Here is a 16,472-nt window from a genome sequence, read left to right on the forward strand (position 1 = left end):
TCGCTAGCTGCAGTTGGGGTTCTACTATAGCTAATGAATTAGCTGTTGTTCGGTACAGTTAGACAGCTAATCAGTACAGTAGAGGGTCTACCGTAGAGTAGTCTATATCGACAACGTTCCACTTCTGGGATTGTTCAGGTGCCGCTGGAAATTCTGCTGGATGTCCCTCTTTTTAGGCCGGATGTCCTTCCGCTTTCTTTGTGTTGGCGTTCTAAACTCAGGTTGATTTCTGAGGACTATGGTTAACTGCTCGTCAGATCTCTGCAGGGTAAATCCAGACAGCTAGCTAGACTATCTGTCCAATCTGAGTTTTCTGTCACACGACTAAAACAACTTTTGAACGTACACGTTCCACTAAAACAAGTTCCTTCCACAGGCTATTTTGCAGCGGCACCGTCATTGCGTCCGGGGCTTAGCACCGCCCAAGACGTTTGTGATTGGTTTAAAGACAAAGTTTTTCTCTCATCCCGGAATGCTGTGTGTGGACTAAGTTGCGGCCTAGGACGCTAAAGTTCGCGCCGAAAAGGCGCAGAGCCCGACCAGTTCGGCCCGGACCCGACTTACATTTTGATTGACAGCTTTTAAAAGCCCGAACCCGTTTACAGCCCGACTGTAAAGGCCGTCTATTAGCATCATTAGAGTGTCGGACACGCGCTTCGCACCGCGAGCGGGCACACGCACCACTCGGCGGAAAAGGGAGAGAAAGAAAAAAGAGACTGTGCCGCACGCACAAAGCTCCTTTCTCTTTCGTAAAAAATGAGTCATTTATACATGTTTTAACATCATTTATTCATGAATAACGGAGGCTATAGGCCACTTGGAAGTTAGAACATAGAAATTAATTAAGTCCTCCAGAGACCAGCCTCCGTTTCACCTCCTCAGGATCCATTTTCACGCTAATCGAAACGCATCAGCTGACCGCTCATATACCATGCAGCCCGAAGCGCAAGCCCGAGCCCGGCCCGAGCCCGTGAAAAATAATAGAAATTAAGCCCGAACCCGACCGAACCCGTCGGGTCCTGTCGGGCCCCCGTTTTTTAAATATGCGGTAAAAACACCCAGCAAAGTAATTGTCAACAAATGCTACTAAATCCAATGTGTCATCATAAGTGTATTTAACCAGACAAATGAGGGATTACATTTCTCCCTCAAGATAACACATTTCAAGTTAGATTTTAAAGAGGTCTGATGTAAGCGTAACGTTAGAAGCAAAATGGGAAAATCGGGTCGGAGGGGGGTTGTTATCCCGGACTTTAGAGTCATGCTGCTAGGTTAGTAGGCTATATAAGTAAGTGGAAAGTTTGAATAACTTACAAAAGTCCTAAAACATTCTTTTTCCTCTTTGAAAAATAGAAAAATATGCACAATAGCTGCAGTTTCATTACACATCCTCACACAAAAAGTGAGTAGAATTCAAATTTTAGTTGGCCTTTAAGTACCATAATGTGCATTAAGAGGTCAAAGGTCAATGTACAAAGAACACCAGAACAATGTGTCAAACAACAAAAGATTTTTTTTATTATTATTATTTCTAATATCACTTTTCCCAGTTAACATTGGGAGGCAGAATATTTTTTTAGACAGAACAACATGGTGTGAGTTCTAGAGTGAAAGCAGTAAGCGGACAAATAAATAAATAAATACTATGTACAAAAATACAACGTCACTCTACAAATGCAGCACCGTACAAAACAATGAGATGGGAGACTCATCAGACCTCAGTCTCCACTGGCGTATGGCACTTTTAAAGACTGAAGCAGGCGTGCAATTCAGTTAATAACAACACATTTATCAGGTGTTGGTCACGCTGGTAGATCTGTAAAAAATCACCCAAAATTTGAAATTTGTCTTTGGTGAGACTGAATGAGATAAATACTATTAAAATGTAGAAATGTAGCCTACTCAATCATTGCCATTACCATCCAGAATAATATCATATAACAGGACACTCAAATGAAATAAGCAGTTTAAAATGAATGAAAAGTGCATTATTAAATAATTTATAGATGGCATGTGCACGTCAGTTGCTGTAAAATGCCTCTGAAAACTGTAATTATTGGATGGGATTGATTTTCAGTATTGATTCTTTAAATCAAGCTTGTACTATAAATGTCAATAGTCATTTTGTATTTAGACTTTAATTGGTCAATGCACGCTTTTATACGCAGCGGACTGTAAACACTCAACCGTAGACATCAGAACAAATCAATGACCAGAGGTCAAACCGCTTCTTGTGAAGATCCAACTCTACAGTCACTGTACCAACATACAGTCTGATCAAACACTAGGCTCTTTTCTGTTGCTTTTTTTTTAAACTTTAAAAGTACATGTGTACCTGTTAAAAAACAAACAAACACAGGATCTCATAAAAATGCAGCCATCTTGTAAAGTATGATATGGTTAAACCGAGCAGCAATTTAGACATAGATTAAAAAAAGCAATCAATTTCCACAAGTATCAAAACCGATCTTGGTCACTCATGCAACACAAAGTGTGCGCACAATTATTAAAACTGTCTGGAAATCTCTCGTGCGACGTAAAACAAAGAGGGTCATGCATTTTTTATGAAGGTCAATAATCATTCCTAATCTTTCCACTGACGGAACAGCAACACGGCAGATCAAAAACATGACAAGGATGACTTGCAGGAACCATTAAAAGAGAGCAAAAGTGATTCTTTGTCTTTTCACAACGTGAAGCCATTCATGAGTGAAGCGCTGATGAAATGCTGAGCAAAGAAACTTCACTTCATACTAAACGCTTGGCTAAGATCGTCTGCGAGCTCCAGATATGTCAGCTTCAACATCAGCAACCTCTTTCACTGTCCATCATGCATCAGGGGTATGCAAATGCAAAAATCTGTTAAAAAACATCAATAGCAGCAAAATATGAATAAATAAATAAATCATATCCCCAAAAAACACATTCATCTGTGGGTTTTGTCCACATGGCACAGATCACAACAGCAAAAATAAAAACAGACTTTTATAAAATTGGACTTCCCGAAATAGCCTCAGTATTTTTGGAGCTAAACTACTCTACACACTGTTGACTCATTCAGCATCATTCCTTAACACACCTTATTCTGCATTAAATAAGGGCTACTCAGTGACGTCTCCACCCTGCAGGAGGTACATACTGAACCTACAGTTTGCTACTTTGCGCTGGGCTGTCAAAGAGTCCCCCTTCACTAACGGGCTGTGATGATCAACTTGTGGCTCGCTGCTCTCCAGGTGCTTGTGAGGACTCGAAAAGGCCTTGAACCGATCAGTCTTTGCTCTCGCTGCGTGTTCGTCTGATGACGGAGGAGAAAAAGCTTCGGCATTGTGGCGCTCCCATCAACATGGGAGCCTGGTTCTTGTGGACGATCTCAATCTGGTGTTGGAGAGAAGCAAAGAAGCTAAGATTTAGTTTAGTGCTGCTTGCTGCATTACAAAGAAATATATAGAAATAAGTGATCTAATGTTGTCTGGGTACCATTTCCTGTTTTCTGTGCTCATTTTCCTCCTTTGGTTCAGGAAACTGCGGCTTAATGAACCACCTGCTCTAATCTAATCAGAATTATAGATCGCACCTCAGTAGAGCTTTCAAAGGCCACTCTCCTCCCAGCCTGCAGATCCTTCTTTCCTCCTTTGATTATATTAATTGATTATTCAATAGACAGGCAATTTTGATAATCCATTAATAAGCCAGGGTTATAGTGTGCCACAGTATAAACTCATGATAATTCTATTCGTTAGGCAAAAGCAAGTATCCACAATGTGGCCTATTGGGTCAATCCTTCCCTTGATCTACCAATTTGGTCGTAGCAAGATAGCTCAACATCTACTGTACTATCCAGATTACCATGAAATTTGGTATGGAAATTCATTAAACCAATGGGTCCATTCCAAGTATTTTTCAGTGACACCCTTGGGTAAATATTTCCACATATAGCCAAATGTATTGACAAGCAAATGTAAGTTTTGAGTTATTGTATTTAAAAAAGGGTCCATCTAGGGACGTGCATTGCAAATTAGCTTAGGCTATAAATGCTGTGGTGTGTGGCATAGGTCTAATCTACATACTCATCCCTATATAAAATAAAAAAGGTTATCATTTTTTTGTATTTTGTAAAGTACATCAGACACATTAAGCTCAATCATGTTTAATGATAGCCTACAGAAGCTGGAAATTACTACGGAGTCAAGTACAACAAATGGCAGCTTTTCTTTGAGTGAACGTGGTCCCTTTAATGAAAAAAAAGATGGTAGCATTTCCTCTCCCCATTACTGCATTTAGACTTTTAGTGCAACAGTATATTGATATGTGCTCAATATGACAACCCTTGATGGTTAATATTTGTTGTTCCAACCTTTAACAGAAATGGCACCATTGTTGGGAAAGACAATATTGTCAGATATAATACCCATGAAGACCATACTTTACCATAATCCAGCATAGCGTATGTAGCCATTCTTTATAAGAGACATAAACCCCAGGGATTCTCAAAGCTTGTCACGTTAAGGAACCTCAAAAGTGCACTTATAAGCCAACAGGCCCCATTTGACGAGAACAAATATGGACGCATAGTTGTGGATGCATTATTGAATTTCATTATGTGGGAAATTGACAATTATCATTATTTAATAGAAAGAAACCACTGATAGCTGCATGCTACATTCGTTAATTCGGTTTAAGATCTTTAAAATACAAGATTCATGTGAATAAAGATTTATTTGCATTTTTTTTCACTCAGAAGAGGTGTGACCTGACAAACTGATTAACCTTTCTCAGTTGCAGAATGTGGAGTGTCTCCAAACACAGAAATGATCCACCTTTATGTTTTAGATGGGTATATTAAAGGTACCCTGAGGAGTTTTTGACCACTAGTGGTGCTGTGGAGCAATGCTTTTAAGAACAGTTCCCTGTTCTGTTAGTATCTTGTGGACGCATACACTTGACACAATAGTCCTGTCTGTGATTTCACACTATTCCAATGATCAACATGACTATTGTGGCAAGTGCATGCATGCCTGTTGAGTTTTAATCCATGTTTGTAGGGTACCTTCATATCTACAGTATATATTATTTAAACAAGACAAAAAGTCTAAAGGCCTTCGGTAGAAGTATCAAGAGACTTGGCAGTTGGACCGTTCCGAGCTGTACCATTAGGGGGACTAGAAATGTAAACTTTCTCCTAAGGGTGGCACTCAAAGTCAAAAGACCCTTGACAGCAGGAATGTTCTCAAACTCGACAGGCATGCATGCACTTGACACAATAGTCCTGTCTGTGATTTCACGCTATTCCCAGGCAAGGGCCTTTGTCGGTGCATTGCTACAGAATTAACGAATGTAGCATGCAGCAATCAGTGGTTTCTTTATGGAGTTCTAAGCATTATGAGGAACATCATTTTTAATCATTTCACCTGTAATTTAAATCACTAGAATGTATCCCTATTAAATAATGATGATTGTCAATTTCCCACATAATGACATTCAATAATGCAGCCACAACTGTGTGTCCATATGGATTCTTGTCAAATGGGGGCTGTTGGCTTATAAGTGCACTTTTGAGGGTCCTTAATGTGACAAGCATTGAGAATCCCTGGGGTTTATGTCTCTTATAAAGAATGGCAACATACGTTATGCTGGATTATGGTAAAGTATGGTCTTCATGGGTATTATATCTGACAATATTCTCTTTCCCAACAATGGTGCCATTTCTGTTAAAGGTTGAAATTGTAGATCAATGGAACAACAAATATCAACCATCAAGGGTTGTCATATCAAGCACATATCATTATATTGTTGCACTAAAAGTCTAAACTCAGTAATGGGGAGAGGAAATGCTACCATCTGCATTAAAGGGACCACGTTCACTTCAAAAGGAAAGCTGCCATTTGTTGTACTTGACTCAGTAGCAATTACCAGCTTCTGTAGGCTATCATTAAACGTGATTGAGCTTAATGTTTCTGATGTACTTTACAAAATGATAGCCTTTTTTAGGCACAACATTGGTCACATGAGAAGGATCTAAAAGAATACCTGTAATACATTTGGAGGGTAACTGAGCTCTGTTTTAAAGATGCAACATCAAGCATTTATATGCATCAAGTGCCCCATTTACAGAGGAATGTGGCTCTTAGAAAATAAAAACAATTAGAACAAATTATCTATGTAATGTACTGTACTCCCTGGCCATCAAAAACCATCCAAACTACGAAAACAGAAAAGGGTCTTATATTTAAGACTTAACACAGTGGCATTTCACCAGAATTACGTCTGGAAATTTAGTAAAATTTCAGTTTGCAGACCTAGTTATCGTAGAGACAGTGATACATGTCATATGTCGCTTCAAAATGCAAATGGTTGGATGGTGTTAAATATGTTATGCATGCAGGGGAACTGAGATGAATTTGCATAGTTGTTGTTGTTAATAATTAGTGGGTTAACATCCCATTTGAACTGTGGTGTTTTTATAAGCATTTGACAGGTTGACTGATTCAAATTCAGCTCTGACATACAGTATGAGTAACTCGCCGTGGAAATCACTGCAGCACAATTATTGATTGTCAGATCCTAACTTTGCTTTGTGGAGTTGTGCCAGCAGACACAAGAGCACTTGCAGGCTACCTGTTTGGTCATGCAATGGGTTTTTGAGCTTTGCCTGGGCAATCCATATGTAAATCTCGGCAGCACTTCATCTGCAGTGGCGTTGTAATTAAAGCCAAACACAAGCATAATCAACGCAAACTGAGGAGTTTCATTATGAAAAATGATCGACTTTGACAGAGGGCAAACACTCGTCGAAGCACATGTTTGAGAAGCAAATTAGAAGAAGTAGACTTGCATTTGATATAAATTACTGCACAAAAAACACCAAGCAATGATCTGTAGGAGAAACGGAAAGAACAGATACTGCATTAGATACCAATTTTTCTTTTGATTTTGAAACCAGTGCTTTGAGACCTTATTAGATGGTGCATTTATTTATTATTATTATTGTGGTATAATGAAATCATTTATGCAGTATTGCGCAACTGAATGTGTGTCTTTTTTCTTTGTTTGTTGCTTATTATTAACATCAACCTGCTGCAGAACTGCAGATAAAAATTAGCAACTGGGGTCAAATCCGGCATTAACGTCATAGTGATGTCAAATATAGTGCAGTGTCCCATAAAAATAAGTAAAGTAAGCGATGCAAGGTGAGATCAAGTTTTAATATCCGTCACAAAATAAATGTGGACAATTGTATGGAACATCTCAAAAATAATTTTCAAGGCTGAATTTGTAATACAAAGACAATCATATTTCTTAAAGTCTGTACAGTAAATTCCTTCTGTATTATACACTCATGTCTGTAAAGGTTCTTGATAGCGTCCACACCGGTGTTTTCAGTTATTCTGGCTGATTTGTCCTCTAATCAGTTTCAAGTTAGGTGGAGATCTGATGAAAATCACCTGAGGTTACCAAACTTCCCCTCTAAAGGCTTGGAAAGAATACGAAAATATCTGCAATTTCAAAAAATTCCAGTGGATTTCGCCATGATCAGTTGATCTGCTCGAGAAGGTGAAATATGTCGGCTATAAAAAAAAGATCTCTAGTTTTTTTTATTTTGTTATGAAGAACTGCTGTCTGCCTGATGTCACCTTTTTGCAGCGATGTAGTGGAGTACACTCAGTACACCACCACCATCACCGTCACCCTTACATGGTGGTTACAGGTGTAACAGACAGATCACACTTGTGATGACACAAAACATGGAAGATGGGTGTCGTCAAAGGTGCTACAGACTTGTAATGACTTACAGTGCAGGGAGTCTGCATCCAAGGTTCCCCATCAATCTGCATGGGGAGGGATTTACTGGTTCTGTAAGTGAAGAAAACATGTCACAATTAAACTTTGGGAACGTTTTAACCGTAAAATTTTGCACCAACAAAATCTAGCAGAGATGCTAACAAAAAAAAAAGACATCAAAACAGCAAAATGTACGGAAGAGGATTAGGGCCACGAGTGAAAAAAATTATGAGTTTTGAGTTTAAAGTCAGAATCCAGACGTTTTTCTCAGAATTCTGACATTAATCTAAGAATTAAGACTTTAAACTCAGTATTATACATTTTTTCACATGTGGCCCTAATCCTCTTCCCTAAAAAGGGACACAATCATGACAAATAAAAGTGAGTAGTGGTCCAGTTGAACACTGACCTGATGGTAACGGAGGAGCACTGTGCCAGGCGTCTCCCAGCGCTCTTCAGGCCGGTGTAGATCTGACCCATCTCCATGGCTCCTTCCAGCCCCACTACCTCCAGCAGCTGGTCAGACAGGTCTAAAACACAAAGAACACATCTTTAAAAATACTTTAAAGTCCAATCAACCAGAGCTGCAGCTGCTGGCATGGCTGCCGATTAATATTTAAAAACTAGAAAATGAGAAAATTCTTCTTTGCATCGTACGTTTGTTACTGAATGCACAAACTGTAAAAGTTGAACCCTTTCAGTAGCTATGAAGTAGTGTTTTTAGGCTGCTAAATATGCTAGAATGTTTAAATAAATGATTCAACATCTAGTCAATGCCCCTACAGTAAATGTTGCTGATGTCATCTTAAAACCAATAGACTTCCACACGAAGGGAGAAGAAGAATGAGGGATTAAGGACATTTGCTAAGAAAGTGAGGAAGGAAAGAAGAAAATGAGAGGCAAAGACATGACGTGATGTTTCTCACTTCAGAACCATTTATACATTCAGTTAAAAAGGAAAAAAGGCAACAAGAACAACAAGCTACAAACAAAACAGCTATTAATTAGATTGCACCGGCAATGCAATGCAAATCTTGTGATATTATAATTATTAATTTCTCTGTTGTTTTGCAGTTATGAGCATTGATTTTGCCCCTGCTGGAAGCCCAGTGTCACGCAGGGCCCATCTGTTTCGGCGGCCCGTTCTGCCTCCGACTCTCCATCGACTCGTCCCTCCACAAATTAAGAAGCTGCTGCCTCGCTGCTGGGAGCATACAGACACTAATTGAAACTAAGACCCATTTTTAGGCGCTTTGGTGCGTGCGACCGATGCTGCTCCATCGCTGTCATGTTTACCCGGTTTCCTGAAGGAGTGTCGTGGGTAATGTTGCAGTTGTCCCGAGGTGTTGTTGTCGCTGCCGAGCTGTGGTGTCCAGCTGTCACCATGGTGATGGACATGCGTCTGCCCCTATCTCGGGGCCGGACGGTGAGTGCAAGTGCTTTCCAGGGTCGGAGTGGAAGAGTGTGTGTACATACCCAGCAGGTTGACCTGCTGACACCAGGCTTTAAAGCTGATTCCCCCACCCCCACCCCCATTGTGACTTCTCACGTTAATGCAAACGGCTCACACAGGTCCGCGCTGACACGTATGATGGACAGCGTCACCATAGTGATAGGGATTCCTTGTTGCCTGGGGCTACAAATATCCTGTATTCCCAAGGGTGCCAAGAGTACTGTTGGAAAGATCATAGAGCCTTTCTGCTAAATATAACAAGGTCAGGGGGACTCTGTACAACCAGGTGTTTACTAAAAACACAACAAAATATATTTGACCTGCATTTTTTGGGTAAAACCATTAACTCCTAGATGACCTGGAGAGGAATTTTTAAACCAATCCGAACTGAGAATACAACTAGTTTTGTGTCTATTTGAAGACATTACTGATACAAAAACACCATTAACAGTCACAATCGGCATGTGAAGCTAATTAAAAGGTGTGGTTTGACATTTTCTTGCTGAGATTTAGATGAGAACATCAATGCCACTCTGTTAGCTTATGTTAGCAAAAAGACTGGAAGCGGGGAGGTGTTATGCCTAATAAACATTTTATATCTTGATTTTTTAAACCATTCACAAAAACATTAAAGGAAGAAATAGTAGTCCACATAACCCCCCCCGCAAAACAACAAATTGTTGTTTTTACACCTCAGTTCGTATTTCCCAAAATGTCCAACTACTCCTTTAAGATGCCACATACTGTCTTGTTTTAAGCAAAATCTGAGACAATACATCTCAATAAACTGCAGACACATGATTTCAAAATTAAGTGACAGTCAGATTTAATCTACTATGATTTACTGGTGAAGTTCCATTTTCATTTTGAATCACCAACCATTATTGCTTATATCAGGTGCAAATGAAATATCTGGAACAATAATCACAAGTGGACTCTGCCACATTTAGAAAAAAAAAAGCCATCATGTTTACTTCCCAGAGATAAACTGGGAGAGAAATGGAGTCATCTGTTTACACAAGAAGGATGTTGAAATATTAACACACATGATAAGCAGCCTGAGGCCAAGTAAAAACTGAAACACCCCTTACGTAGCCTACAATCAACATCATGTGCCCCACTCGAGTGTTAAAGGCAATATTTGACTGCGATAAACAAACAGGCACTGAGGGGGACAGACTGAGTGAAACAGTCCATATGGGAGAATTTAAAAAAGCAGCGCTGTGGCTTTAATCTCAGCTGCCATGTCTTCCCGTCAGTGTCAGGGAATAAGAAATGCTGTCCTTGTCAGTGTCAAACAACTATACGGTACGTGCCGAGGCTGGTGGCTGCACTGACACATGTGGAGCAACAGGGAGAGAGCGGATGGAATAAAAGAGAGAGACGGTGAGGGAGCAGAGCAGGACCAGCAGCCGATCGGCTGAAAGTTGAACTAAAGAGGAATGGAGGGAGGAGGAGGAGGAGGGTGTGTAGAGGCTGATCCTCCAATAAAAGCTTCAGCTTTATGGGGCTTGTCACAGGGTTTGTCACGGGGCATCAGTCCCATGTATCAACCCCTCCACCCACACATGCCCCCTCCCCTGCAAAAACCTCAGTCTCATTCTAAATAATTCACTCTGCAGCCATTCCCTTCCACCTGAGGGGCTTGTCTCCTGGCGTCACCAGTGGGACGATTTAACAGCTCCCGAAAGGTCAGGTTATTTTTTTTTTTATCCCGCAGCCACCTTCCACACACACACACACACACTAATCCCTGCCAACAGTTTGATCGGCGCATCGTGCTCGGCGGTGCCCCCTCTGGGCTAATGCACTCCTGTGTTTACCTCTAAATACGTCGTTCTCTTGATCTGACAAGTTAGGCTGCTCACCTCGAGGGCACCTTCCACAAGGGCACACAAACACACACACACACACACACACAAACAAACAAACAGATACAAATGGACACAAACACAGAGAAGTAGTGGCACGCAAATACACACTCTCCACTCACACTAAGTGCTTTTCCAGGTTCAGACGGTGGCATTTTCTTTTATTTTTTTATATATTTTTTTTAACGCACTGATTGATTTTTTATCAGGGATTAATGGAGTGTTCATTGTAGCAAAGTTGGGCTTTGAACTGATCAGCTATCTCCCTCACAGTGTGTGCCACACTGCACTTTCGTGATGGAGTACTCGAGGCCTGGACTCAGACTCAAGTCCGACTGGAGTCGTGACTCGATTTGGACTCGCACACTGATGACTTGGACTCGGACTCGAGGCTTTATGAAATAAGCCTCGGAAGTTGGATGAAGTTTCGGACTACTTTCATGTGTAATAGGCAGTGATGGAGTGCTTGAGTCCTGGACTTGAGTCGCTATTCTCCATACTCGTGACTCGACTCGGACGCTGGGGACTTGAGACTTGACTCGGACTCGACAGTTGGTGACTCGACTACAGCACTGCATTCCACCTACCCTAACCGTCCCATCATCACATTAGGAAAGTTATAAGCTCTCCCAGTATTCAGCAGCACATGTTAGGAGAACATCTGTTTAGACTGGGTTGATTATTTTAAGACCGAGCTCCCTCACCACCCCTGCTGTGATTAACAGTAATTTCTCTTGTTCTCTCAACTTTTCCTTTTATCACAAGTACAGTAAATGCTGCTACTGTAAATTGGGCTCTAATTTGTTAACAAGCTTTACTTTGAAGGTGTTAAAACTACTGAAATCCAATAGGAAACAAAAAATGAAATCACGTCAGGACAAAAAACCTGAATAAAGCTTCATAGACAGCTTTTTCTTCTTCCACCAGTCATGTTCTGATCGGTGAAGTCTCATAAGGGATCTCTAGCAGCCATGTCTGGAGATCCTCACTGTCTCCGCATGTTTTAAGCCAGACGCTGATTGGAACATCCAGTTCATCCCCGGGCACGGACACACCATCTCAAAATGAATCCTAAAAACACACCTGAGCGGGCAGGAGTTAAATACGATGGGGAATAAAACACACACACACACACAAAATCCAGAATTCATGGCAATAGCTCATTTGTGAGGAGAAAAATACACGTTTTCATTGTACAGAATTTCATGTCAATCCATCTAACAGTTGAGATATTTTCTCTGAATAAATGAAAACTTTGAGGGGATGTTGGCACACAATCCTGATCAACACTAAACTTATTTGACTATGATTGCAATACTACTCTATCTGTAAAGTGTCTCGAGATAACTCTGTTATGATTTGATACTATAAATAAAATTGAATTGAATTGAATAATTTAAGTAGGTTTGATTAATCCTCTGGGCACCATGATTGTGGTGTACTAAATTTAACTGTAATCTAATCCCATAGATTTCAGTCTGGTCTTGGTTGGAGCGAGCACAATATCCTGATCAACATTAATACGATACTATACTAATAATTCAAATTGGATTGGAATAGGTGTAATGAAAGGTGCTTCATAAATAAAATTGCCATTGCCATTACTTCTACCACAGCATTCTGGGTATTTTCTTTCTTTTTGTTAATAAGTCCTTTCACACCATTTCAGCAGTTACCACAAAGCAGCTGACTCATTCTGCTTCGTTCATTCATACATCCCCATTTGCAGGCTTCCTTTTGACGTAAATGGATTCAGGGGTAAGCCCAACACCCCCCCCTCAGTCCGCTCCTATTAACTGAGCCTGCCCACTGGAGCCTACACAGGCCATTAATACACAAGTGACAGTTCCAAACAGTGACATGATTGTACCTCTTCTTTGCAAACAAAACCTGCTAGCTATGATTCACCTTGTCATCTGTGAAATATTCATGCGCTTGGAAAAAAAGTTTGGTCGAAAGTTTAGTCTTTGATCTATCTGATAGAAGCAAGGACACAGGCTGTCTGTGTCTGATGTGGGCTTCGGGGGAAAGAGCCTCCCACACTGTCAAACCTATTTAACGTGCAGTATTATTGTCTAGTAACAAATCAATCACGATCCATAGTACAGTATATGCAGGGCTTTTGAAAGGGCTGTTGATGACTCACCAATGACCTAACTGCGTCACGTTTTCTCACTTTTTAAAAACACAACACAAGATGAAGAGTCTACAGCCATGCTAGTAGCTCGGTGAGGCTGTACTTTAAGCTTTGAGCTAAATGCTAGCATCACAAAGTTCACAATGGAAATGTGAGATGTGGGTTGGCGATATCCCAAGACCCATTTTTACATGGGTTAAACACACTCTGTTGTGAAACAAAAGCACATCTTGTAGTGGTATTTTCCATGATGATATCTCTCTAATTGTGTTTTAGGGTTGGATATGTGCTCTAATGCAGGGGTCTTCAATGTTTTTTAGGCCCCCTAAGGACCCCTAAGCTGAAAGAGAGATTGAGTAGGGACCCCTACTACATATATTGTATATCATTAAGTTGCATATTAAACTGGGTGGATGGATGAAAATGAATGGAAATTAAAATATTATTTATACGTAATAATACTTTAATGTTAAACACATGTGGAAGGCACAGCAAATCCCTGAGATTAACTGGCTACCTTAGTAAGCTTATCATCAATGTGTAAATTGAATAGTTTTTTTCCCAACAAATTTAGCCAATTTACCGTTACTATAAATATGTTGGATTCATATTATTGTCAATGTTCAGACATTTCAAAGCAAGTTTATCTCTGCTCTAATAGGCTGTTAACTGCAGGTTAATAGCAAGAGACAACCATAAAACTGTCAGAAATGTATGAATTTGTATGCTGTCAAAGCTACCTTGAACTGCAAACGTGAGCTCCTTGGGGTCGAGCACTGGTGTCCTCTTGTCTTGGCTCTTTTTGCCCCCCTTGCGGTTACCCCTCCTCTTCTTGGTCTCGCCCCAAAGGTTGGAGCCGCCGTGCATGCTGGGAATGTTGAGAATGGCAATGCCTTCCAAGGAGATGCTGCTGAGGTCCAGAGTGACACCATCGCACTTTTAAAAGGAAGAAAGAAACGGAGGGAAAAGACTAAATTTGGCTGATCACACTTTCATGATAGGCTAGCAATGTACGTTGCATTTTACTGGAGTTTGAGCAGTGACAGGCTAACTGAAACCTAAAAAAAAAAACACTGAACTGTTCAGAGGTTAGAGTCTTGATACTGTATGTTTCTGCATCTCTGCCTGGACCTCTCTCAGCCTAAACCTAAATCTGTCCCTCGGTCCAAGCGAAAGCTTATATGTGTCTGTCTGTCTGTCTGAACATGGACTCGTCTCTCCGTCTGAGCCTGACCCAGTCTAAAAATTTCTCTTTCTCTTTCTCTTTGTCTAAGCCTGAATCTGTCTTCCTCCGTCTGAGTCCCCTCTTTCTATCTTAACATGAGCCTTTCTTTTTGAGCTGAGCCAGGGTCTGTGTCTAGAACCATTCCTCTTGTCAATTTGATCTGATTAAGCTGAAAAAGGCCAGTAACACCCTACATAGGGGATTTTTATACCAGTATGGATCTTTATGCCTACTCCTGTACTGTAGGTACTTATTGAGCACTAATTAATGAAGACCTCTGCACTGTGTGGATAGCTCTGAGAAGGGGGAAGATGAATTACATAGACACCATCTTCATTATCACTCAATATCACACACAGCAGGGTCATGTAGGGCTAATTACCTGTGTGTTGAACTGATGTTCAGTGAGAAGCGGGTGGGGAGGTGCAGAGATAGCCATCCCACATCAACACTTTGTCTGGGTTCATTTAAAACTGGTATAAATGTGTGCCACTTCTTGAACAAGGAAGGACCGGAATATTTTTTAACAAGCACCATTATTCTTACACGATTACTTATCTGCACTTGTACCCATATGGTTTTATCAATTATTTCTAATTAAACAGAGAATGTATGACTGCTTGGGGTTCACATAGAAGAGTTTATGAAATAAGAATTTAACAAAAGTAGTGACTTTCAAAAATCTTTGCCTTAGTTTCTTTTCTATAGGGCTCAAGAAGCCAAACATACAGTATGTGGTTTGATTTACCTCAACCTCCAGAAAGTCGTGGAGCTTCTTACATGTGGCCGAAAAGGTCTCCGAAGTGCCGAACTCAAAGTACCACAGCTTATTCTTTGTTCTGAAAGAAACAAGACAAAGGGAACTACAAAGGGACCAAGAAAAGAGGAAACATAGGAGTGTTTTCCCCACATCAAAATCTGAAGCTTGTAAAGTCATAGCCTCTCTTCTTCTCTTCTGTCTCTTATGTGCTGAGCTTAGGAAAAAGAGACCACTCTGTAAAGGTGTGTTTGATTCACGCTTGAAAAAAGGATTTTCTAAACTACACAGGAAATATACCTCTGTTTACCGCTGACCAAAATCACACATTCATCTCCAAAAAATGCATAATGTGGCTTACTGAGGGAACACATGGGGTGGCCAGTGGGTACCCATGCCCAACATTAAGGCCCAGTGAGGGGTGTAAGAGGGTAATCTAACTGCCCCTGCAATTAACAGAGGACTGTGGTGCTGCTCCCTGGGCTTCCTACAGCACACACTCCCATAGCTAAGGCTGATGATCAATGACCTGGCAGGGGTGAGTTACCATCTGTCCGCATACTGCTATGGTACATTATATTCTCTCATGACTACACAAATAATTTATTTTTGTATTGGAGTATTCATTGTTTGTTATAGGCAAGGCATGGCAGTTTTGTTTGTATAGTACATTTCAGCAACATGGCAATTCAAAGTGCTTTACATAAAACATTAAAGAGCAGTTAAAAACAATTAAAAATATAAAAAACGATAAAATATGAGAATAAAAGTTACAGTGCAGTCCAAGAAATAAACAATTATTTAAAGAAAGGCAGCGTCAAAAAGAAAGGTCTTCAGGCTTGATTTAAAAGAACTGAGAGTTGCGGCGTACCTGCAGTTTTCTGGAAGTTTGTTCCATATATGTGGGCACTGCTTCCCCCTGTTTAGTTCTGACTCTGGGGACAGCAAGCAGTCCTGTCCCAGACGACCCGAGAGGTCTGGGTGGTTCATAATGTAGCAGCAGATCAGAAATGTATTTTGGCCACAAGAAGTATTTTGAAATCAATTCTTTGAGGCACAGGAAGCCAGTGTAGAGACTTCAGAACTGGAGTGATGTGATCCACTCTCTTGGTCTTAGTGAGGACTCGAGCAGCAGCGTTCTGAATCAGCTGCAGCTGTCCGATCGATTTTTTTAGGGAGACCTGTATAGACACCGTTACAATAGTCGAGTCTACTGAAGATAAAAGCATGGACAAGTTTTTCCAAATCCT

The 16,472-nt window shown here is 40.6% G+C and overlaps 1 protein-coding gene across 1 annotated transcript; it reads right to left on the reverse strand.

The window, feature by feature from the left end:
- Positions 1–1,495: 1,495 nt before the first annotated feature.
- On the reverse strand, positions 1,496–15,941 carry LOC120562592 (diacylglycerol kinase beta-like). Its single transcript, XM_039806387.1, has 5 exons — positions 15,214–15,941; positions 13,981–14,176; positions 8,189–8,309; positions 7,791–7,851; positions 1,496–3,375 (listed from the first exon to the last, which is right to left on the reverse strand). The coding sequence occupies exons 1-5, from the start codon at positions 15,400–15,402 to the stop codon at positions 3,268–3,270; spliced, it is 675 nt and encodes a 224-aa protein (XP_039662321.1). The 5' UTR covers positions 15,403–15,941; the 3' UTR covers positions 1,496–3,267.
- Between the last annotated feature and the right edge of the window lie 531 nt (positions 15,942–16,472).

The sequence above is a fragment of the Perca fluviatilis genome, chromosome 7 (genome assembly GCF_010015445.1).
Source record: "Perca fluviatilis chromosome 7, GENO_Pfluv_1.0, whole genome shotgun sequence".
Classification (NCBI taxonomy): domain Eukaryota; kingdom Metazoa; phylum Chordata; class Actinopteri; order Perciformes; family Percidae; genus Perca; species Perca fluviatilis.

What these genes read in the sequence shown, in the direction of transcription:
- LOC120562592 (XM_039806387.1), bottom strand. Translation starts at nt 15,402, where the DNA reads ATGACTTTACAAGCTTCAGATTTTGATGTGGGGAAAACACTCCTATGT. An exon ending in ACGACTTTCTGGAGGTTGAG is followed by an intron (nt 14,177 to 15,213) that starts GTAAATCAAACC and finishes TCCTTTTAAAAG; the next exon opens with TGCGATGGTGTCACTCTGGA. An exon ending in TGCTCCTCCGTTACCATCAG is followed by an intron (nt 7,852 to 8,188) that starts GTCAGTGTTCAA and finishes CTTCACTTACAG; the next exon opens with AACCAGTAAATCCCTCCCCA.